This window comes from Actinia tenebrosa, unplaced genomic scaffold (assembly GCF_029948245.1).
Source record: "Actinia tenebrosa isolate PJP-AT-01 unplaced genomic scaffold, QUT_ActTen_1.0 PGA_scaffold4__44_contigs__length_22323623, whole genome shotgun sequence".
NCBI classification, from domain to species: Eukaryota; Metazoa; Cnidaria; class Anthozoa; order Actiniaria; family Actiniidae; genus Actinia; species Actinia tenebrosa.
Window position 1 is genome coordinate 18,968,158 of NW_028292581.1, and position 25,889 is coordinate 18,994,046.

General features: G+C 43.0%; 1 protein-coding gene across 1 annotated transcript; it reads right to left on the reverse strand.

Annotated features, from left to right (window-relative positions):
- Nucleotides 1-1,200: 1,200 nt before the first annotated feature.
- LOC148907420 (cathepsin L-like peptidase) lies at nt 1,201-25,034 on the reverse strand. Its single transcript, XM_089036560.1, has 6 exons — nt 24,925-25,034; nt 24,185-24,444; nt 4,612-4,809; nt 3,694-3,885; nt 2,747-3,021; nt 1,201-1,617 (listed from the first exon to the last, which is right to left on the reverse strand). Exons 2-6 carry the CDS (start codon nt 24,413-24,415, stop codon nt 1,518-1,520), a joined length of 996 nt encoding a protein of 331 aa, XP_088892686.1. The 5' UTR covers nt 24,416-24,444; nt 24,925-25,034; the 3' UTR covers nt 1,201-1,517.
- Nucleotides 25,035-25,889: the final 855 nt, after the last annotated feature.

Sequence of the window (25,889 nt, forward strand, 5' to 3'; positions counted from 1 at the left end):
ATGCAGAACAATGCTTGTGTTGGCTGGAATATTTATTTTAGCCAGCGCACGTTTTATGTTTTCTTACTTGTTTGTATTTTTTGAATTAAACTATTCTTGAGTTTAATATCGACTTATTCTTGACCCAAAAACAAATCGAGCATGTTTTTGTGAATTAAGAGAGCTAGAGAAAAAGTTTTACCTATCTGCAGCTTTGCGAAACAACCAAAGTGAAAGATAAATCAAGAATAGCGCTGCAGAGACACAAATATTTGAAGTTAAATTCTTGAAATTGTGTCAGGGAAAATCAGAATAGAATCCGTGAAATAGTTTGTTGGCCCGGGGGGGGTACTACCACCCCAACTTGGGTAGGGGTGTGCCGCCAGGACCTCAAAACCCTGACCCTATCCCAGACCTAAAATTTTGATTTTACATACCCTACCCCAGACTAAAACTAAGAATTGTACACCCTATCCCAGACTAAAAGACGGAAAGTACGGTTTTACAATCGATTGCAATCAATATTTACTAACATTTTCATTGTTTTTGGTCGGCAGAAAGCGTAGCCTATTCGCCAGACAAAAACGACCAAATCGTTAACCCTATCCCAGACTAAAATGATACCCCATCCCAGACAAAATGTCAAAAAATGATACCCTACCCCAGACCCAAAAGCCGAAAAACCATACCCTATAGGGCGGCACATACCCGTATAGCAAACATAGGGGAGTACCCCCCCCCCCCCGGGTTTGTTAGTTATTGGGTTTATGTAATATGGATAACATGGATCATACACAACTGTAATATCTTGTGTGGCAAGGTGGAAATATGGAAATACGGAATTCTGGAAATCTGAAAAATGTAGCAATAAATCCGGCAATGTGGAAACATAAATCTAGTAATGTGGCAAGGTGAAAAACTGGAAATCTGGCAAGGTGGAAAACACTTTTTACTCAGTTTAACGATTATATAAGTTCATTAAAATTGTTAGCACAGGATTTTTTATTGGCTATTAAATAATAACATTTCCAAGCTTTTCAAGCAAATTTTATCTTACATTTTCTATTCTATTCTTAGAAAAGCTGTTGAACACATGTACAAAATTTTGTAAAATACTTTAAAAAACAATATTTTTTAGTTTTACATTTATTTTAACTTAGTTTTTGTTTGTTTGTTTGTTGTTGTTGTTGTTTTTTGTTTTTTTTTTTGTAAAAATATTTACTATTACATATTCAAAGTTTACTTGTTTGCTCTTTGTTACAAAGAAAAAAACAAACTAAGAAAAGCGATTATTAATGACTTTAAATATTACAAATTTTTTGTCTTTGACGCGTCCACAGTCGTCTAATCCGCCATTTTCCCGCTCAATTCAAGAACGTATGGCTTCGGTTTTTTTTAATTAATGCATTTGTTTCCACCTTAATATTTGCGTAGCATTAATGACATTATTAAAACACATTAAATTATCTTCTTATTGCTGTTAAAAACTTCAAAGACGTCGGGGAGTTTGAAGTTTATTCCACCAAGGTTTTGAGATTTTAAACCAGTGGATAAGTAGCATTAGTTGCAATACCACACTGGTTGTTCTTGTTACGCGACATCATGATGTAACCATCCATGCCCCAAGTCGTGTCCCAGCTGAAATGGTTGAAAATATGTGTTAAAAAATATATATATCTTGTAATACTTTTAAGAGAAGTGAGATGGGAAAAACCGAGAACCTAAAGAAAAATCCTTGTGTCAAGGGAGCCTATAACATTACAGTAAAAACCCGCATATACGTCCGTATACGAACCTAGACTTTCCCATGTTAGCCTAAAAAGGTTCTTATGTTAAAGGTGTTTACTGCAAAATTAGGCCCAAGCTAAACGAGGAAACATGTTTCCAGAAATATGATTTTTTAAATGTTTCCAAAGGTGGCAAAACTGCCAGAGAACATCGGGAAACATGTTTACTCAATATCGGTTAGCACATGCGCACTTTCAAGATAGAGTTAGCGTTGCTAAGAAACGGACTTTTAGAATGTCGACTTTCGAGTCTAAACGAGGAAACATTGGGAAACATTGTTTCCATGTGTCTTGGAAGCATGAAATGCTTCTGTCGCACAGCAGAAACATTTTTGCGTCTTGGAAGCAAAATTTGTTGCACGTAGCAATGTTTCGCATGTGGCTAAACTTGGAATCATCGGGAAACATGTTTCTGGAAACTTGTTTCCTCGTTTAGCCAGGACCTATCAGGCTATTTAGGTTTAAGTTATCAGGAACTTAGTTTTCTTAACAAAAATGTTTGGTGTGTGTGCATGGTCTATTATTTATATATAACGATCACATTTCACGACAAATTTATTTATATTATATTATATTATATTATATATAGACTTTATTCGCACTGAGCAGTCGAACCCGCGATCCTAGCTGAAGGAATTACAGTAGAAAAGGCCAACGTTTACATTTTTATTATTTGGGATCGGTAAGGATTACCACGAGGTAAGGAAAGAATTTGTTCTTTCTCCCCTCTAAGGCCATATAGATATAGTAACATGTAATGTTTCATTAGAACCGCCTAGGTGAACCGCGTAGGTCAACTGCAGAGAATTAATGGAGTAACAAGAAGGAATTGTAAAGATTTCTAGCAACGAGTAGGACAGATTTTCTGAAGTCATCCAACAAATGATATTTGTTGTGGTTTATGATGGCGAGTATTCGTTACATCTGGAATAAACAGATCCCACACTTGTAACATTTTGGAGTAGTGTTGATTTACTAACCTGTTTTTAACCAGCCAATAATCAGTGCCATTATTTGTTACACCATAACCAACCACTAGTACTGCATGGTCTAAATGTGTTGTACTACAATTTGGCTCATCATAAACACCACCACTGTAAAAATGAAAAGATGATTGGCCTGCGTCGATGGCTACTGAGATGGGACCCACTGTTGCTGAAGCTATTTGTAGGTCTTTTTCACTTTTAGCTTTGATGTCCACGTATCCAGTGAGTGTTGCACCAATACCTTCTGTTGTGAAGTGGCACGATTCTTCCTGTTTTTGATTTACAGTAGATGTAAATTGATGGATGGATGGATGGGTAGGATGGGTGGGATATATTGGTGGGATAAATGGATGGGATGGATGGATGGATAGATGGATAATAGGCCATTTCACGGATCCCGTGAATTTGACTACAGTCCGCAGTAATGAAAAGAATTTACACATCAACAAACAATTGAAAGACTTAAAAATTTCACAGGTTGTAGGCAATTTCTAAAGAATATATTACACGATGACGAGGCTGAGGTTGAGTAACGGGATCTGTGAAATGGTCTATTGGATGGGATGGATGCATGAATGCATAAATGCATGTGTGCATACAAGAGTGGAGGGATGGAAGAAAAGGATGGATGGATGGATTCACAATCAAGTTGAGATTCAAGTTTAATTTCATTATCTTCCTACTCTCAATCCAGAGTGAAAAGAAGAAATGTGTGGATCCAGAAAAATATCCATACCCCACCATGGAGGAACATGGAAATTCCAAGGGGGTGGGAGTTCAGAGGAAAAGCAAAATTACCAGTTTGTTTGAAAGAAAATTGGAAATTTTAGAGGAGTGATTTGGGTATACGTTTTTTCATATTTTCTCTATGGTGAGTAGGGAAATTTTCTTGAACCAAACAATAGTCAAAATACATATCAAATAGAACTCTGATCGCTTACCACCCCAACATAAAGATAGCTCTCTTCAGTATCAATGCCATGATTTGCCTTGATGTAGTTAAATGCCCAGTACATCCATCCACCCTCACAGCCCATGTTACCAAATTTTCGGGAACAGTCAACCAGATTCTGTTCACTCAGAGACACTAGTTTTCCTGTCTTCTTGAAATGTTGTCCTTCTAGGGAACCAGTCTTAAAGAAACATAAAAAGAATGACAAAAAAGGTTATGATAGTGCACAATAATACACAAAACAATTGTCAGACGTACATTTATCAGTTCTCCTCCAAACTCCCCCTCCCCCCCCCCCCCCCCCCTTTCTTGCAAACGCCAGGCAGATTAGGGAGGTATGAATCATTTCTGTAACCATGTATATTCATGATCATATCTTGTAACATAATACAGGGATTCGTTGCTGAGCCTCTCCAGCTACCCAGTCTCTCTTGGGTCTTAATGTAACATTAAGCAGTTAAGACATAACCTTTTTACAAGTACATTAAATTATTATCATTATAATTTTGATAGTTTAATAAATCATTATTTTACATCATGATGTACAGTAGGGATTCATTGTGGAGTATTTCTACCGAGAGACAAATGATTATGTCAACAAACTAATTTATATTTACTTATAACCACTATACTATAATTATTGTTCTAAGTACATAACTCTCAAGTCATATGTTGATTTTTGCAACAGGAGGGAAAACTGGAGAAGCTGGAGAAAGACTTCCGATGTAAAGGAAAAAACAACATATAACAAATCAGGGGAATTTTTCATGTTTTTCATGAAAATACCATTAAAACTAAACATTTCTCAACATTTTTGACCAAGATTGTCTGAAAATGATTTTTGTAATTAACAGAAGTGGATATAAAAAAGATGAATATATGGCAATGTAATTCTGATCAAACTCACTGTGCTGAATGCCCAACAAGATCCACAGGCTTTCTGGTTTTTCACTGGAGTGACGTAGCCTTTCTTTCTCCAGTCCACATCTTTGGGCAGATTAACATTGGATGGCGGTAGAAAAGTTACTGCATCAGAGGTTTTTGCGCTGGCAAATTTTTTAGTTCCAAGGTAACCGTTGAGCATATATTTCACCTCTTTTGGTGTCTGAAACAGGGGGAAAATGAAAAATAATTGAAGGAGTCATAATTAGGCCACAGCAGTGGTTTTGGCTCCTTAACAGCAAGTTGAAATGCTCACTAGGGAGAGGTTTTGCACTATCACGAGGTGGCAACCATTACAGGAGGTCTACTTTGGCAATTTTGCAGCCATCTTGAATTGCAACTAGGCATAATGGGCCACCCAGAGAACAAAACAAAACATGAAGATGATATTCTGAAATGACGACCCAATGAGCTTTAAGAAATTTACTCAGTTGTAGGACTGTATACTTTTTTAAATTCATGTCTTGTCCAATTCTTGTCTTGTCCAATTATGGGTGGCAAGGGTGGCATAGTGGCTACCACTCACCTCTCACCACTGTGGTCTGGGTTCGAGCCCCGGCTCAGACTGGATCATATGTGAGTTGAGTTTGTTTGTTTTGTTGTTCTCTCCCTTGCCAGGAGAGTTTTCTCCAGGATCTCCAGTTTCCTCCCTCCGTAAAAATCAATATGTGAGTTGAGTGTTGTATGTTGTAAATATAGAATGTAGTGGTAGTGCCTGTGGAGGAAACCTCACGGAATAGCCCCACATGGGGAGTGGTGGTTGTAAAATATAAGTTTTTTTTGTCTTGTTGTGAACTTTTAATGTCAATTGACCTATTAATGTAATAAAGCTTTGCATATTTGTCCCCTGGATGACAAACAATGCCTTGCAATTCAAGTTGGCCACCACATCATCGAAGTAGTTTGTCCATTCCATCTGGTCTAATCTGATTTACATAATAAGGAAATCAGAAAAAAATCAAGAATTTCACTTCAAGAGGTGGAGGGTATCAGAGAACTCTACCCACCCCTCCCCTTTAAATCATTCTTTTCCCTCTACAGTACTGTACATCTTATTTTTTCATAACTACTGTATATTCATGTATTCCCTATATGATACTCCCTTTAGTGGCTGGCCATTGGGTAGGGTAAGAATTGACACTGTACCTACCAGATCCCCCAGGTGGTTCATGGCCATGGTAAAAGAATGTTTTCCTTGATTGTGTCTCTATTGATTGTGTCCCTAGAATAATACTCCCTTTAGGGGCTGGGGTAGGGTAAGAATTGACACTGTACCTACCAGATCCCCCAGGTGGTTCATGGCCATGGTAAAAGAATGTTTTCCTTGATTGTGTCTCTATTGATTGTGTCCCTAGAATAATACTCCCTTTAGGGGCTGGGGTAGGGTAAGAATTGACACTGTACCTACCAGATCCCCCAGGTGGTTCATGGCCATGGTAAAAGAATGTTTTCCTTGATTGTGTCTCTATTGATTGTGTCCCTAGAATAATACTCCCTTTAGGGGCTGGGGTAGGGTAAGAATTGACACTGTACCTACCTACCAGATCCCCCAGGCGTTTCATGGCCATGGTAAAAGAATGTTTTCCTTGATTGTGTCTCTATTGATTGTGTCCCTAGAATAATACTCCCTTTAGGGGCTGGGGTGGGGTAAGAATTGATACTGTACCTACCAGAACCCCCACGTGGTTCATGGCCATGGTAAAAGAATGTTTTCCTTGATTGTGTCTCTATTGATTGTGTCCCTAGAATAATACTTCCTTTAGGGGCTGGGGTAGGGTAAGAATTGACACTGTACCTACCAGATCCCCCAGGTGGTTCATGGCCATGGTAAAAGAATGTTTTCCTTGATTGTGTCTCTATTGATTGTGTCCCTAGAATAATACTCCCTTTAGGGGCAGGGAGTAGTATAGGGAATGGGGGTTCCAGCGCAATCTCAACACGGGGTAAGACCCGCGTCAAAAATCCACCTACGGACGACCCCCACTCCAAGTGTGGTTGAGGGCAACAGCGCACTTAAATATATTAGTCTATATATGGAGTGTGAAGAATGTAAAGAGTTTGCTTATGATTTCTGTGTAAAGTGCTTGAAACCCAAGTTTGTACCTTCTAAGCCAAATAAGTATATTTGTTGTGGTAAGAAAATGCAAATAGAAGACGACACGTCAGCACAGTGTTACGAGTGTGGTAATAATATTCGTAATGCCGTACCAAATGCTACCAGAGAGCAGTATTATGCCAACGGAGGTCGTAAGAAAACGCCATATAAGAGAATAAAATACTTTAGGGACTGGATGAGTCATATCCAAGGTTATCGACCGGTATATTTAGACAACGAAGTAAAGAAGAAAATCATAGACCATTTAGAAGAGCCAACCCCACAAAGTCTACGGAAAACGTTGAAAAAATTAAAGCTAGGGAAATATTACAAAGCTATTCCCTATCTTTTGTCTGAAATTACCGGTAAGTCTATTCCTGAGGTTTCTGATATGACAAAAGCCGAGTGGATGTTTTGTCGGCTGAATAAGGATATTCCTTATTATCCTGACGTAATTTACGAAATATTTTACGAAATTGACCCCAACCACCCCCTGTTAGGATGGATTCCGAGAAGATAGTGAATCTTATGGCATAAGATGAGCGAATAGCATAAATCTTATGCCATAAGATGAGTAATTAGCATAAATCTTATGGCATAAGATTACGCGTAATTTCCAGACTGACGTTCAATATGTAAATAGAATCCCTTCATGATATTTACTGAGCAAGCTTTCTTTGAAGCTCTTCTTTCGCTTCTTGATAGATCTTTTTGCGAGATTCCTCGGAAAGATCTTTTACGACTGTTTTTTTATTCCTTATGTCCGTCTTTAGTTTCTCGTATTTGTCTTCTTCGGCCAGAATAAGCGAGAATTCTACGTCGTCTATCTTTCTGTCACGCAAAGCCTTTGAGACAAGATCGGTAATAGTATTTACTTTAGCCCTAGATAGAGCTATTGTCGTGTCATGCTTGGATATTTTCGTGGATAGCTTTTTCATAATACCCGTAGCAACAGCAGAAATAATACCACAGGTTGCCCCAACGCCGGCCAAAGGAACTCCAACGATTATTCCCGGCCCAGTAAGCGAAGTAGCAACGCCAGAGCCCGTTAACACAACAGATATGGATCCTGAAGTTATCGCAATCTTATGTAGCGTAGTCCGGGCTCTAACGTATTTCTTCCTAACTTTTTCATAGTGTTTTGTCTGCCCTTCCAAGTAAGCCAGGATTAAGTTCGCTTTATTAAGCCTGAAATTCTCCGCGTTTAATTCGTTAGGACCTGTATCCTTAGTGGTAGCGTGATAATTGGGAACATCTGGGTACAACTGAGGTGCTGATGGTATAACATCCATTATATATACTAATGTACGACGCTTTTGGGAATGATATTGAGGAGCAGCCACATCATGACAACCGGGATTACTGGAATTGGAGAGCATTTAGGAAGATGTTTCCACATGCAGACCCTAGTAAGTTCGAAAGAAGACCCGATGGGATTTACTTTAACGGCTCCAGGATGTACAGCAATGCAGACTTGGAACATTCAAAGCTGGAGCAAGTAGGTGATCAGGTGCAGCGATTGACGATTGTACGCCCCGTTCATAAAGAAAGGCCACTAAAACCCGAGCATAAAGCACCTAATTTTCCTAGAAACTTATCGTTAACCACGGAAGATTACCCATTTTACGATGCTGAAGGTGGTGTAAACAACTTCGAAAAGCTGGTAACGCACCTGAAGATTTCAGTGGGTAAACAATCATTTAACGTAATACTAAGAAATATCTATAAGAATACGACGTTGAAGCATACGTCGGGTAAAGAGGCCAGGGAATGGTTAGCAGGGCCCAATATGCGATATTGGCCGCAGCAGTTAGACTTTGCTATTTGGGCTGCCACTAAAGGTTGTGGTGTTGCCGCGGACATGTTTCACATTCCAATTATGCAGTTTCACGTTGCCTTTACGGTAAGGAGGTTGTTGAAGGAGCTTAACGCACCCCTACCAGGAGATGGAGCATTTAATCCAATGAATAACCGATATGACGCCGCAGCCCTGGAAAGGTTAATTAATGAGTTCAAACCACAGCAAAAAGACTTTCGTTATAAGGAGGGTAAGACGCATGGGCTGGGTATAGTTTACGTTTGGGGTGCCAATGGTGAGAAGCCGGCTGACTACGGACATCAGGAATACCCAAGTAATGAGTTAGAGTTCAGTGATATGGGTGGTAATAAGGGTAATAATTCATTAATTACTAGAATTCAAACGAACTACCCCGGCACTTGGGATCCATTTGTGTTAATGAAAGGAAAAGGTTTAAGGAACCTAGCCAGGATTAACCGTAGCATTGAAGCATTCGTGTACTGCATCCTGGGAGCGCAGGTAAATACCCGCAACCCCATTGTTGGATCCCAAGGCGCTTCACAGGAAACGCAACAAGAATTCCTAACTTTATTTGAGTCTGCAATAATAGAAAATGACATATCTAAATCGGTGCAGAGATATCAATTAGCGGTGCAGCAGTCTAAAGTGCGACTGGATTACGCTTTGTCGCCTGGTTGTTGGTTAATGCCAAGTAATTTGGTTATTAACACCAATTCCGTTGTGGGTTATAACAACAAGCTGCAGCGAGCTACTAAGGATATGAAGTTTGGGGTGAATGACGTGAACTCTGACATGACCAAGGGCATTACTCACTTCGTAGAGAAACCAAAAAAAGAGGTAGAAAAACCATTAAAAAAGGCGTACGTGCCACCAAAGAAACCAGTAAAGAAGGTTACCGAGGAATATGACCATAACTTACTAAAAGCCGGCTTAGCCGCCGCAGGCGTTGGTCTGAGCTATTATATATGGCGATGAACAACCCCTACGTAGCTGGAGTAGATTGTGTCTATACGACTTACACAGGCGAGAAAAAATACACCCAGGCATCTTGGGTTGATGTCACGGGGATGTCTGTGGACCTGAACTACTCAGGAAAGAAGCTGATAATATGCAGTATTTGCATTGGTACGAGCAGCCATGCCAACGTCGGCTTTAGGTTCCTGGATGAGAATGGCGTACTGCAGCCTATGAGAAATAAGACAAACAACAGGGAGCCTGCGCATTTCTCCGTAGAGCCCAACCCCAGCAGTGCCGAAAATCTATCGGTTTGGACTTTCCACATGGTCGCCGATTGCCATGGGAAGGTAAAGCTGCAAATAAGAGTAGACGATTCTGGTAGTGTTTGCATAAATAGCATAGAAAATCAGAGAGATACTATCTACAATCACAAGACCATTAGCACTCTTACGGTAATGAGTCTATAGAAGGGAATTTATTCCCTGAAATATATGAACCCACACGCGAAGGAAGATTGGTTTCTTCATTATTTGGAGGAGAAGGAATACTTAGAACAGCATTGGTATGACACCGGGCTGTGGGTGAAGGTTGGGGGCTTGGGATTAATCGTGTGTACTATTAGCATTAACACGGGGTATTCGTGCAATGCTGGGTTTAGGATTGTTGATGAGAATGACTATTCATTACTGCCTTACAGAAAAAAAGATAATAATAGGAACCCGACCCATTTCTCGTCGGAGCCCCCACCGCAAAGCTCAGAGGACATAACGTCGATAACTTTTCATATGATAGTTAATTGTCAATACGCGAAGCTTCAGGTTCTTCCCAACGACGTTGCCTACCTTCGGATAAATGGTCAAGGCGCTGCTTCCGCTGATGCTGCTTGGTGCCATAAACCCATTTCTACTATGACTGCCCTACCCCTGATACCAAATTATCAAGGCGGCGCGAATACTATCTTTACTTATCCCCAGTCGAGGACGCCTCGAAGGTCTGACGACGATAAGCCACCAGTAATACACAAGGATAAGATCAACCCCTCATCTTCTTCAGAAGTACCACCCCAATAGCTACGACTAATATCCAAATGTTATTCCCCACAAACTTTAGCAGTTCTCCGCCGGCCCTAAGCGCCAGGCCAAGAACGCTACCCAGCAGCCCAGGAAGACCGGCTGCCATCTTTTTTCCCAAGTCCGTCAGCCCATTGCCTAATTTCTTTACGCCCGCGCCCGTAGCCTTAAGCGTGGATAGGATGACTCCTACTACGCTCGAAATAGCGACCGCAAATGCCAGTGGAACGCCATACTTCAAAAGGGCTCTTTTTACCTTTTCCTTGGTGGTAAGCCCCAGCTCCTTTTCCAGGTTTTCCTTTTGCGCTCGCAATTCCGCAACTCTCTCCTGAAGGGTTTCTGATTCCCTTTGGGCAGCCTCCCTTTCCTCTTCGGTACGAGTTTGGTCCGCAATTACTTCTTGCTGCCGCTCTATTTGCCCCTCCAGGTCTTCGATGGCCTGATCTCTTTGCCGGATTTGTTCCTCCTTAGTATTGATTTCAGCCATTAACCGTCGCCGTTCCACTAAAGAGCCGGCTATGGTGGTTTGTAGGTCCTTAGCGTCGTCTCTTGTTAAGTCCAACTCCTGCAGGGCAAGGTTAAGAGCCCTTTGGGTTTGGTTTCTTTCGCGACGAATTTTGGTTCTTTGGTCTACCAACTCCCTTATTTCTTGATCTTTGAATTCGACCTCCCTTTTGTGTGCGTCGGCAAGCCGCTGGTTTTGCTTCATGTATTCTTCCTCCCTTTCTTCCAGCGTTTCCCGCAGCGCTTCCGTTGAGGTGCCAGAGCTTTGAGCTTCTTCTAAGTCCCTTTGTGCTTTATCTCTTTCGCGCAGGGTTTTATCCAACTGGTTTCTCATTTCTTTCATTCTTTCATCTTGATGGGCGGACTTCTTTTCAGCATCAGCGAGTAGTTGACCTTGCTTTGCGTACTCTGCGTCTCTTTTTTCTAACTCCCTTTGCAGCTCCTCGGCGCGCTTTTCTAGCGCAACCTTTTCATTCAGGGTTTGCAACCTTTCTAGCATGCTTCTAGTAGCACGCTGAAAGCCTCTTAATCTCAAGACGTCACCCCTAACGTTGCCCTCCTCATCAAAGAGGTTTTGCGGTTTTGTCCAGCGGTCTTTGTCGGGAAATCTTAAGTCTTGGACGCTTATGAGGACTTTATTTCCCTTTTCCGTGAGCTTTACGTCGTCAGCATCAAAGTTGTCGTAGCGCAGCTCTAGCTCCCGCGCTGCCCACTCTACGGTTTCCCGCGCGGCTGCTTCCGGCTCGCCCATGTTTTGAAGCTCTATGTGCTCACGCGGAAACGTGTACTCGCGTGCTTTGGGATGTCTTAGGGCCTTTGCAATCCTATCCCTTAGGGAATCGTCGACTTGTTGGGTGGGAAGCAGCGGTTCTTCATCGCCGTCGTTAATGTCAGCCTGACCTTCCTCAGTGGTGGGATCGAAGTCTGGGTCTGTTCCTTCTACTTCCATTATATATGATAAGCTCAAAGTTAAATCCCAACGTATTACCTAAGCAGGTTGGCGGACTGAAAGCAGAACGCACCTTTCACCGGGTCACCTTTACCCCCAGTAGCGCAAAGCCAGGGGAAACGCTGTACGTAGGCGTGCCCCGCCTAACAGATAACCTAGTGTTGGTTCCTGGCACCCTGGCGCTAAGGTTTGACCTAGCGGTGCAGTCAAGCCCCACAGATGAAAGGATTATCGTTAACAACGTGGGTCGCAACATCGTTTCTAAGATGCGCGTAAAGTTCGCCGGGGAATCCTTGCTGGACTTAAATAGGTACGATCTGTATACCACCTATAAGGATCTATGGTTGACAGCCTTTGACCGCGCGCAAAGGATAGAACAAGGAATTGGTAGTGTCATTCTACGTAAGGTTCGCACACCTACGAAAACGCAACCTACTGACGGCAGCGGAGAAACCGCAGTGGCAGACGCAAAGCGAATAAAGACCTCCTATGGTAGCAAGTATGTCATACCATTAGACTTTGAAGTGATTACGAATCACGGTGTGTATTACCCAAGACAGTTATCCGAGCTACAGTTTGAAGTAACTTTAGCAGATGCTAATAACATCATTGGTGGGCTAAGCACTGCACTTACCACAACAACCCCATACTCTATTACCAACTTAGAGCTACAGTACGAAACGGTGTACAGCGAAGAGCTGGCCCGTAGCGCTGGCATGGAATACAGCTCCGGGAAGGCATTCTTATACGACCACGTAGTGATGTATAAGACGTTCAGCTTCCTGGATAAGACGGATGAGGTTATCAACCAAAGCATTAACCTCCCACGAAGAAGTCTCACGGGGTTGATGCTGGTGTTTGCCAAACCCTACGAAGCCGGTAAGCGCGACTCCGAAGCCTTTCATAACCCCAACATTACCAACGTTGGCGTGAATATCAACGGCGTTCCAAACAAGGTTTACTCCCAGGGAATAAAGCCCGCAGACGCGTACAGGGAGGCAATGCGCAAGTTTGGCGACCAAATTAGCCCCGCAGAATTCTTTAATGATAAATATGCGCTGTGGATTGACATGCGCACCATTAACGACGAAGACCTACATGGCCAGGGTTTACGTCTAGTAAATACGCAGGACGGCATAACATTGGAGATCAAACGCACCAAGAATGCCTCCGCGGGCGACGGTGATAAAATAAACTGCTACGTCTTCGTCGTGTCTGACGCGCAACTGAGCGTAGAAATGAATCAATTGAAAAGCGTTGCCTATTGATCCATCCTAAAAAAATTAAAATATTTCTTAGATATACCATGTTACGCGTCTTCGAAAACAACAACACCAAACTGCAATGCATAGTGCAAGGCGAAACTTTGTACTTCAAAGCAAAGGAGGTGGCTTTGGCGTTGGGCTATGAGCGCCCCAGAGATGCAATTAGAGCACACGTATCTGAGAAATACCAGAAAAAATGGGTTGATCTACAAGGGGCTGCGAATCACCGCTCCTTTACTACGCAACCAAATGCCGTGTTTATATCCGAACCTGGTTTGTACGAACTGATATTTAGCTCCAAACTACCCAAAGCTGTGGAGTTTCGTGATTGGGTCTTTGAGGAAGTCCTACCCGCGCTAAGGAAAACGGGTAAGTATGCAATAGAAAGGCGGTTTGGCGGCCCAAACAAGTTGGTATTCAAGATCGAAAATGAAGCCGACCTACACGCGAAGGTCGTCGACTACACACGTAGGTTTTACCCCGATTTCATCATAGCGCCGGGTCTTGGCGAACTTCAAGATTCAGACAGCAAGCGAATAACCTGCTGGCGAAAAGGCTACCAAGCCGGTCAACCCGACCTTTTAATCCTAAATGCGCATAAGAAATACCGCGGGTTGTGTATTGAGTTGAAAACCCCAAAAGGAAACGGCGTCTTATCCGCGAAGCAATCTAAGAAAATCTCACAGCTTGACGTAAATGGTTACCTAACGATGGTTAGCAACGATTACGACATTATCTGCCGTGCCCTGATGGATTACGCGGATGGCATTCGTATTCCCTGTAAGGGCTGTGTAAAGCGGTTTAAGTCCTACGCCACTTTGAAAACGCACCTAAAGATATTCCATAGGTATAATGAAGCTCAGCTTGACTCACTGGCGTGATCTTGTCCACGGTAAAGCATACGAAATAAAAAATTACGTCGTCTTCGAAGACATCGACCGTTTACGGTTAGTCCTCAAAGACTTAGAAGGTAAGGAATATTCCCTTTGGGCGCCGGATTGCGTGCGGTACGTAATTCAGGGCGAGGAATTCACCCACTTACGCAGCTATGGTAAGGTAAATGGCCGATGGAAGTTTGACATTGAAAGAAGAGTCACTCCATCTCCTCTTTGTAGTTAAGCGCGTCTGCTAAAGTCCGCTGCGCTTTAGGATCCGCGGAGCACCAATGCCCCACAAAGGATCCTTCGGAGAATACCCTGTCGCAATGAAGGCAGGTGTATTTTTTACGCGGTTTGGGTATCGGTGGCTTACGAGGGGTAATGCAGTCGGCAGGTAGTTCGCAAGTAATACAGTCCATATATTGAAAGGGTAATTAGAATGCCTCCCAGAAAGGCAGCTGCGTAGGCTAGCATATATCCTACAACCTTCCTTAAAAGGGGTTCCTATTATTCTTGTTGATTTGTTGAGGTATTGTTGATCCCTAACAAACAACAAGAAAAATAAGATCAGGATTTGAGACTCTTTGCACAAACCCTGCTTTACTATTAAAGGCCCCAAGAAATGCTATTGCGTATCGTCTCAGAATGTTGACGTTTAGGTTAAATCTTTGTTAAGGATGCCTGGAAACTATTTCAAAGAGTGTCTCAGAATGTTGACAATAAGGTTAAATCTTTGTTAAGACACCCCGGAAACTATTTAAAAAGTGTCTCAGAATGTTGACGTTTAGGTTAAATCTTTGTTAAGGCAGTTGAAGATATGTTCCTCTTCTCTGACACAACCACAACGATCGCACTCCTGCCTCCAATACTCCCTTTTAGTCCACGGAACGCCTTCGGCGCGTTCAAAAGAGGGGAAAGTACGGACTATCTTCTTATGGTAATCTATGCGATTCCTTAAGTAATCCTCTTTATGCGGGCAGCGACACATCAAATCCGCACATTGGTAGCAATCCACGCCTTCCAAGTCGTAAGCGCGGGAGAGAAACCTATAATCATGCGTTCTCCGGTGCGTCTGTAAACGTTGACGACTACTAAGTATCTTATTACAGAAACTACACTGTCTGGTTCGATTACAGACGCCCCTTTTCAGATGCTGCTGCATTTCGAAGGGGTTGTGGAATTCCTTATTACAGTCCTTACAAAGCCCACAAATGCGTTTATCCTGATGTTGTTGCATCTTTTGAACGGTGCTGAATTCCTTACCGCAATCCTTACAAGCGCGGCTAAGGGGTTTCTTTGTACAAACGCCGCGACGAACGTGGTATTGAAGTCTTTGTTTGGTGCTGAACACCTTCTTACACAACAAGCAGTCCATATATACTTAACAATATCTTAGCCTCCATTTAACATCCTTAACAAAGATTTAACCTAAACGTCAACATTCTGAGACACTCTTTGAAATAGTTTCCAGGCATCCTTAACAAAGATTTAACCTAAACGTCAACATTCTGAGACACTCTTTGAAATAGTTTCCAGGCATCCTTAACAAAGATTTAACCTAAACGTCAACATTCTGAGACACTCTTTGAAATAGTTTCCAGGCATCCTTAACAAAGATTTAACCTAAACGTCAACATTCTGAGACACTCTTTGAAATAGTTTCCAGGCATCCTTAACAAAGATTTAACCTAAACGTCAACATTCTAAGACACTTTTTAAATAGTTTCCAGGCATCCTTAACAAAGATTTAACCTAAACGTCAACATTCTACAGGGGATATCGCATGAAGTCCTTAACGGACTCCTTAGCCCACGTTGCCATCGTTATCAGCGCGCCAAACCGTTCTGCACGCTTCAGACCGCACATTTCATCGTACAACTCCTGCACGCGCTCTTTTAACCGGTCTATCTTCTCCCTTTGCATTTCTATGGTGTCTCTTTTATCTTTTGCGTCGGCGACAATTCTTTGCACTGCTTCCACTGGCTCCATATATATCAGGGAACAAGTTCCCTTCGAAAGAAGGGATATAAATGAACCCAAATCACATGCCTTGTAACGCTCTGATAGTAGGACCCACCGGCTGCGGAAAGACCCAGTTCGTGGTAGAGCAGCTATTAGGACCCTTTAGATACCGCTTCGACTACATAGTGCTGCTTTGCCCCACCTACGTGAATAACCGCACCTGGACGGGCATAGGAGTGAAAGACGACGACTTCTTCGTAGATATCTTAGACCCTAACGAGTTATCCAGCCATCTTAAGTTCTGGCACAAGCAATTCCCTAAAGATACACAGACTTTACTCATACTGGATGACATTGCCTGCGGGGACGACGTAAAAAGACGCACCTCCGAGCTCGTTAAGCTCGCCTTCAGCGGTAGACACGACAATATCAGCGTTTGGTTGCTCTCGCAGCAGCTTACCAGCGTCTCTAAGCCTTTTAGGGAAAACATAGGTTCACTTGTCGTATTTTATACTCCGAGCAAGTCTGACCTGGAAACCATCTTAAGCGACTACGGCGGTGAGATATCCAAGGAACAGTTACACGAATACATGCGGCATTTAAAAACGCACCAACATTCCAAGATGATCTTCTCTTTGAGGTTTCCCTACACGGTTGGAATCTATGATTCCTAATGTATATGGACATTGAGCAGCTCTTAGATGAAGTCCCCACGCAGTTAGATGAAAGTAACCTCAAGGAACAACTTAACATCCTTGTGTCTTCTGGGAAGTGTAAAGAAATGATAGGCAAGGAACTTACCCATGAGCAGGTTAATAAGTTGTCAGAAGATGAAGTCAAGAAGTTCCATAAGAGGTACGAGGCTGCCCTTGCAAGTAAGACCACGGACGCCGTAGCAGACTCCGCTATCCGACTTGCGACTAAATTGCTTGGACTTGCACTGCCCATAGACGACGTGGAGCAACTGCGGAAGGACATAAGCGAGGACTATGTTATCGCCCAAGAACTTAAGATAACCTGTGGGTGGTTGTCTTTGAAGTGCGGTAAGTTAATGGCAGTCGCCTCTGCGGCACTTCACGTAGCTCAGCACGTCGACTTGAAGGAACTTACGGCCTCTTGGAAGGACTTCAAGAAGGACAGAGAAGTCGAAAAGGTCTTCCAGGCGGCACTTGCTGAGGTACCTGATCAAGTCGCCTCAAGTACTTAGTCAAGTCGTTGTCAAGTCATTGCCAAGTCATTGTCAAGTCGTCATCAAGTTACTTGTCAAGTCCTTCAAGTCCCTTAATATAAGATGAGTGGCACCGAAGAACAACCAGAAAAGGCTCCCGTAGAAGATACCAAGATTACCAAGGCTAAATCTCCGGGCAGAGTCGCTGCCGGAAAGAAGCTCACGGAGATGAATAGGAAGAACAAAGCCAAAAAAGAAGAAAAGGTGGAGGAAAAAGAAGAGGAATCCTTTATTAATCCGGGATACGTCATTGGCGCGTTAGGAGTCGCTATAGCAGCAGGCAGCCTCTACTTACAATGGCGGGCTACGAAGCCAAAAGTAAAGTGGGAGGCCGCAACATATCACGCACCTGTGGAACCGGCTGTTAGAAAAAGTAAGATCCCTGAAATGGAGTAGATTTATCACCCGCGGCGACCTAGATTTTCCTTCTCGCTTTGTAATATAATGTCGACCGCGTTGTTGAAAACTGTTGAAGAAGCAGCTATCATTACTTCCATCGTTGCGGGTATTGGTTGGGTAGGTAAGAAAGTGCTCAAAGAAGACTTTACTGAAGACCCAAGCAAGAGCTTCGCTAATTTTGCTAAGATGACCGCTGCCGTAGGCGGGGCTATCATGGTAAAGGATTACCTACGGAAGGAAAAGTACCTGCCTACGGTGTGATTTTCTAATATATATGGCTAGCGTAGTCGTAGGCGGAGTTATTGCAGCTTTAGCATTCACTGGAGCTAATTATGGTGGTCAGTATTTGGATAGATTAGTCAGAGGTGACAAAAGCGGAGATTTAGCTGCCGAAAGGAAGAGGCACGACTTAGCGCTGGAGAAATATCAGCGGGACGTGGCAGCTTGGAACGAAAAAAGACAAGCTTACAGGGATTGGTTGGATAAGAACTACCAAGACAAAATGCAGGCAGACAAGAACTTCAAAAACACAGACTACGCCTTTAAGCTTTATGCGCAGGCGCACCCCGCGGCATTAACGGGGTTGAGAAAGCCTCAGTTCAAGAATTACTACCAGCCTTCTAAGAAACAAAAAGACAATGAATTGGTCTTTGTAGGAGTCGCAGGACTGGCAGGGGGCGTAGCTTTGGCGTATCTGCTCTGAGCTGCGCTCAGATCACTAGAGGGGAACTGTGTTTCCTGAAATATATGATTGTCTTTTTGGAAAGCGACAAGAATGACTTTACCACTTATTTGAATCCCCCCATTAAAGCCCATAAGGTTCGGCTGGTTAGTTGCTCTTTGTACAATTCTTGGTATAATTTAATTAATGGCATGGTCACCGTGCATAAGGGGTCTAACAATTATCAAAGCGTAATGCTACCCGATGGACATTACACACCAATCACCCTTGCTAAGGAATTAGCAAAACACGGTTATACTCTCACCACGGGATTGCCGCACGAAATGACCTTCAAACATAATCTTCCTAACAATTTCTCGGTAACCCTAGGAAAAACTGATGCATTAGGATCTTTACTAGGTGTCTCAGGCAAGGAAATTACCAACACAGCCATACCTGTGAAATGGAAAGTCGCATCCTCTTACGAAGTCTATTGCGACTTGGTTCATAGTTACAACAATGGGGAAAAGTCTTCTCTTATGTCCAAGTTTTTGCCCAAAGGTAATCCATTTGACCCAGTAGAATACACGCCCATTTCTTTAAGCTATGACTTGTCTAATTTAGTAGAAAGCATAAACATCACCATTAAAGTGGACGGAAAGACGGTGGATTTTAACGGACGCAAGATCAATCTTGTCCTATCCTTCGCTTGAATCAAGCGAAGCGCGATTCTATTCATATAATGGGCCGCGTAGAGGACAAACTCAAAAGGATTTACTATGGGCCTGAAGGCTATTGGAAAGGAGCGTCGGCCATTAAGAAACTCGCGACCGCGGCCAGGGTATCAGAAGAAACGGCTAAGAATTGGTTAAAAAAGCAAACCCTCTGGCAGGTTTATCTTCCCGTGCCTAAGTACATTCCCAGGCCCAGCTTTACCGTAAATGCCCCTAATGAAGTTCATCAGGCGGATTTGCTTTTCTTACCGCACGACAAGGTGAGAAGAAAGACCTATAAATACGCTTTGACCGTAGTTGATATCGCAAGCAGATACAAGGACGCCGAACCCATAACCAGCAAGGATTCTGGGGAAGTCGCAGAAGCCCTAGGTAGGATTTATAAGCGCGTCTTGAAATGGCCTAAGCTGCTGCAAGTGGATGCGGGGACAGAGTTCATGGGCGTGGTTACTAAGACCCTGAAAGACCACGACACTAAGATTAGGAGAGCTGAAGCTGAGTACCACAGGGGTCAGAGCATCGTCGAAAGATTCAATAAGACCTTGGCCGAGCGTCTCTTTGGGTACCAGTATTGGAAAGAGCTGGAAGATCCCTCCAAGCGCAACAGGGAATGGACACAGCGGCTCCCCCAGGTCGTCGCGGCTTTGAACAACGAGGCGGCCAGGGCTACGGGAATGAAACCCAAGGATGCCATAAAGGAGAAACACGTGGAACACAAGTCCTACGTCAGAAGTTCGAGGGCGGTCTTCCCCCATGAAAAAAAATTAGGTAATGTCACGGTCCGATATCTCTACGGACCGGGTGAATTAGAAGGAGGATCCAAAAGAGCTACGGATCCTAATTGGTCTTTGGAAACTTACCAGATCCGAAGCGTAATAGCTAAGAAGGGTCAGCCCATCTTGTATTATCTTCACGATGGCCCCACACGTGGGTTCGTCATGGAAGAACTGCTTATCGTGTGATGTCCGAATGCTATCGTATGCACTCCGTCATCACACATCCATCGCTTACCGTCAAATGCAGACAGTGACACCTTCTCCTGCGTGACGTTATGTATCTGATGACCATAGCTGCGCAGGCTGTTCATCTTATGCCGCTGTTCCTTGCGTGTTTGTAATACCTTGAGGTAGGACTCGTGCGTAATGTCCTTCTTAACCACGTACTTTTTTACGCCTTTAGCTTTCTTTTCTACGCCGTCTAACTTTAGCACGCTGTACATCTTTGGTTTCAGACCCACGTACTCTACTATGGGTTTTCCTAACATTTCGTCTTTCATCTTCCCACTTACCTTCTTATTCTTCGCAGAGTAAAGGAAGTGCTCCTTCGGGTAACCGCTGGTGTCGTACTCGTCTATGTCGGGGAGGCAGTCTTTGTAAACGTCTTCCGTTTGCACTTCTAGAATTAGGGAGTCGGTGTCTGTGTACAGGAGGCGACAGCGGTCTCCGTACTTTGGCTTAAGCTTATCGTAGTAGAACTCGTACATAAGCAGCTTCGATAGATCCAGCACCGTAAAGCCTGTGTAAACGGGCTTGTTTAGTAAGAGGTTTGCCCTTTTCATGTGAATCACGTAGAAGTTCAGCATTTCTACGTATCTAACGAAGCCTGGCTGTGACACGTATGCTTCTGCTTCCTCTTTGGTGCTGACTATTTTTACGCTTACGCGCTTGCGGATGTTCTCCATTGTCTTTCCGAACACGCTGTTGTTCATCAGTTTGAAGAGGTTTTTCTCGAAGTCATTTTTCGCTGCGGTACGCTTTTGCGTGTTAAAGTCAATGTAGGGGCGCATCCAGGGTTCCTGCGTGAATTTTAGGACTCTGTGGATCTTCTCTACGCGCATTCCGTGTCCCACGTAGAACTGCAGGTTGCGGTAATGTACCACATACTTCTTCTTATCCATCAGGTTCATAGTTAGTTTCCTGTACGGTTTGTAACCAGGGCACATTTGCTTTTGCAGCGGACTTAGCTGCTTAAATGGTATCTCTATCGCTTCTGGTGCTAAGGGGAACTCATTGTGTTCGTCGTGCAGGCGCTCTGGGTACTCCAGATCCACTTCTAAGACGTAACCCTTGTCTTCCTCCTTTCCTACCTGCATGTAGAAGTCTATCGGCTTCACTGGATCCCATTCGAAGTCTCTCACAGGTAGGTACTGTGACATTGCCCAACCATAAAGGTTATTCGCATCCAGGTAGTAAATGTATGTGGTTGGTTTCTCTGGGTCGTGCTCTACTAAGGGGTTGTTTGCGCGGGCGTAACGTTGGCTGGGTCCGCATACGCCGCCACGAATACCGTCTTCCATAAACCGATACATGTCGTACTCCGTTAGGAGATCCAACTGCGCATTTGTTTTCTTTAACAAAGCACTCCAGCTGAGCCCAGGAGCCGTGTAGAAATTAGCGGGATCCAATCCGTAATATTCCATAGCCATCTTTCTGAAGCTTTGGAAAACATCTGCAAGCAGCACTACGTCAGACCTTAGGTAGATGTCGTGGTAGTCCCCCATGTTCTCACAGGAGTACTTTTCCCACACGTCTAACGCATGCTGGTACTCCTCGTCCTTTATACCGGACTCGTTTAGGGTGCTGTAGAAGCGATCTTTGGGTGGTAGGGGTTCTTTGAATCGATCCCAGGAGTCCATGTATTCGTATGGGTACACTCCTTTCCTTTCCGCGCCGTATTGGCTGGAAATGGGGAACTCCGTGTTGTATTTAACCAAGTTTGCTAAGGAGTCCGCCATGAACTGCTGCGAGTCTAAGAACTTCAGCTTGCCCACAGTTACGGACATGTACCTTTCTTTGTTGTTGGGTATGCACTTTACTTCGGAGCCGTCTGTTCCTTGTAGTAGCAAATGGGAGTCGTAACCCCTTAAATTGTGAAAGAATACGGGTATTTCCATTTCTGGATCTACTTTGAAGTTTATATTGCATTTCCAATGAGCCGCTCCTCTGTATTTACCCGTGATGTGGCAGTGATCCCTAACCTTATCCACATAGAAATCCTCAACGAATGCTTTATGACAATGAATGCAGTGGGTGGAAGGCTTTCCCGGCTTTTCCCCCTTCTTAGCATACTTCCCGCATTTAAAATGAGCTTCTCCTAAATACTTTCCATCTTCATCCCACGCTTTCTTGGCTCGTCTTCCAAACTGGAGAAGCGTATGTTGACAAATGTGGCATTTCTTTGCCTTGGTAAAAGCCTCCTGGTTCTCTTTGGTAAATACCATCTTCTTTGGGCGTCTTAATTGTTCTCTTATCTCTTCCTCCTCTTCTCGCAATGCTTCTAGAAACTCATTAGCTGCGTTCTTACCTCGGTAAATCACAGGAGGGTTGGCCTTACCATCTGATCTGACTACTATGTAACCAAAGGAGCAGATCTCGTGTAATCCCACCTTATTCGTGGCACCACTTTTCTGCTCTTCCTTAGTTATCAACGCTTCAAAGTCTGCATATATCACGTAAGGCACCTGCATCTGCTTTTGATGGTCTGCGTATGAAAGCTCTTTGTTGGTGGGTATCTGGATCCGTTGCGCCACTTCTTCGACTCCGCGGCAGATCTCATCGTGTTTCTTTAGGGTATTTAAGGATGTAAATGACAGCAAGCAGCAGTCGCAGAAGTACTTTTTGCCTTTGTGCTTAGTATGTCTGTAGAATAGTCTGCTAATGTGTTTAACCCATGAGTAGTGTCCGCCGTGGTAGAATAAATGTACGCGCTCTCCTTTACTTTTTGACAGAACTAACGGTACTATCGTCTGCTCTCTGACTCCGTAAACGTTAATTGCTAGATCGTTTATTTCCTCAAATATGGGGATGTCTATCAACTGCATGGGAAATTCCACACCATCCCACTCTAAATCATCTGTGGGATACTTACTTGTCCTACAGGGATCCTTCTCTGCTGGATACAGTGCAGACCTGATTGCCCACATAAAGCATCGATTGTCTTCATTCTTCACGTTTACAATAGCCTTCTTCCTTTCTACCCACGTTGGTAGCGGTACGTAACTCCCCCCTCGTATGGGTACGTACCTGGCTATACTTATCTCTATTCCTTCAACCTCCTCTACTGTCCAACCCGATCCTTCTTTCGTGTAGTTAGACAGCGACTCCATTATTGCTTCTAAGGCTTCACTGAGTGACCTATCCAGATTCGTGGATTCTAATATCACTAACGACTTTGATCGCAACATTGCTGTCGTCATTACCTCGTCTTTTGACAAACTTACTTCTACCATTATGCTCGCTTTCAGGGCTCCTAATTCTTCTATACCTTTTCGGAGAGTCCTTTTAACCTTCCTTTCTGACTGACGCCAAAACTGTCTAACGTCAATCTCACCGTTACCGGGTATTGACACCGTGCTGAAGTTGCTTTGGGATTCCATCTATATAATAGGAAATATTTTATACCTAATACCAAGCACTTTTTAGGTCGTCGTAGTCGTACTCACAGTCCTGACAATGCCAAAACAATTTAACCTTAGTCTCAAACTTCTTACCACATCCACAATCATAACTGCTCATACACTTCGTCTTCATTTTCAAATGCTTTTTCAAATCCGCTTCTTTCTTAAAAGTTCTCTTACATTCTTCACACTCCATATATAGACTAATATATTTAAGTGCGCTGTTGCCCTCAACCACACTTGGAGTGGGGGTCGTCCGTAGGTGGATTTTTGATACGGATCTTACCCCGTGTTGAGATTGCGCTGGAACCCCCATTCCCTATACTACTGCAGGGGTAGGGTAAGAATTGTCACTGTAACTACCAGATCCCCCAGGTGGTTCATGGCCAGGGTAAAAGAATGTTTTCCTTGATTGTGTCTCTATTGATTGTGTCCCTAGAATAATACTCCCTTTAGGGGCAGGGGTGGGGTAAGAATTGTCACTGTACCTACCAGATCCCCCAGGTGGTTCATGGCCATGGTAAGAGAATGCTTTCCTTGATTGTGTCTCTATTGATTGTGTCCCTAGAATAATACTCCCTTTAGGGGCAGGGGTGGGGTAAGAATTGTCACTGTACCTACCAGATCCCCCAGGTGGTTCATGGCCATGGTAAAAGAATGTTTTCCTTGATTGTGTCTCTTGATTATCTCAAGGTTCTCTTTCCATATGGCGTAACGAAGACCCTCTTCATCTCTAGTTTCGTAGTTCTTGTTGTGGAATACTTTCCATGCTTGCCACTCGCTGTCTTTGATCAGCTCGGACATGCCATAACCAGCACACATGATGAACATCCCAATAACTAGTGCCTTCATGTTCTCAATCTGAATATATATATAGCCAACTATTGAAAATAACATAGAAAACGAGTATTAAATTGGTACTAAAAATGTGTTAAAAATTGGAGTTCTCTCATATGTAGTTTTTCTAGCATTTGATTTAAAACAAATGTTACGTCCTAAAGTAAAAAAGTAATACTTTTTTCCGTGTTCAAAGCAGGGTCAATATAATTTACTGTCCTAATCTGTATAAATGTTGAAATCTTTACTGTCAAACTCTGAATATTTTCCCCAAAGAAAAGCATAAAAAAGATATATAAAAGAATGCATTTCAAAACTAAGAATGACTTGACTACAATTATGTTAAAAAGTCACAATGAAACCCCCATGGAAAATGAAAATATAAGCTTATTATATGCTAGTTAAATACAATGGCTAATTAAATACAAGTCTCGTAAATTCTAATCAAGAGCGGTAATGTTTCTTTTCTTGAATTAGTTAGGATCTCACGTAACTGCAAGAGTTGACAAAGTCCTCCTACCTACCTTCTAAATGCTTTGATTTTGAGGAGATCGAAGGAATAAAAAACGTTCAAATGCTTGGGGAACTTTTGTTGGTATTTATCAACTAGCGCAACGCCGCTGTACTACATCACAGGGATCCCAACATTCATCCAATCCGATCATGTGAAATCACAGGTAGTCCAAGCTAGTGCAGTTTTCGTATGACTGTGAACAATTCGCGGCACGAACACGGCCATGACACGGCAAGGGATACGCCAGACAAATCACATTGCACGAGAATTTACTCTCCATCCAATCAAATACCCGGAACACGGCTTAAAAACGTCACGGACACGGTCACGCCAAGATCACGGCACTTTTAGACCAATCAAATTACACGTGAAAAAAAATCAGCCAATTAAAATTCTAGAAAGCATCACGGTCACGGCACTTCACGCTTACGGCACTGAGCTTTTCACAGTCATACGAAAACTGCTCTATGTGTGTCTAATATCTATATTGCACGGGTTTAATGACTTCACTCTACTCACGGATCTATAGTATATTAGCGTGGTTGATTTGTAGGCGAAGATGAACCCGGTACCCAGAGACTAAAACCCTTGAATCAAGGAAGAGACCTGGCAAACCATAGGGAGCCCAATTTAGATTAAAGTGAACGGTGAAAATAAAATCGGAAAAATTAAATAATTAATTATTTTTTAAATTCGAGATCAAGATAATGTCCTCTGTAATGCAAAAGAGTAAAAAAAATCAATAAAAAATGCACTAGAAAATTTTTTTTCGCGCGCACCTTTGTTTTCCTATATAATTTCCCTATGGTATGTGATGCCGATCTTATGTATTTATAATATGACAGAGTATGTATAGATAAGATCAGAGTATATATACATAAGATCAACATCAGATACCATAGGGAAATCATATAGGAAAAAAAGGCGCGCGCGAAAAAAAAAAATGTTTTAGTGCATTTTTCATTGATTTTTTTG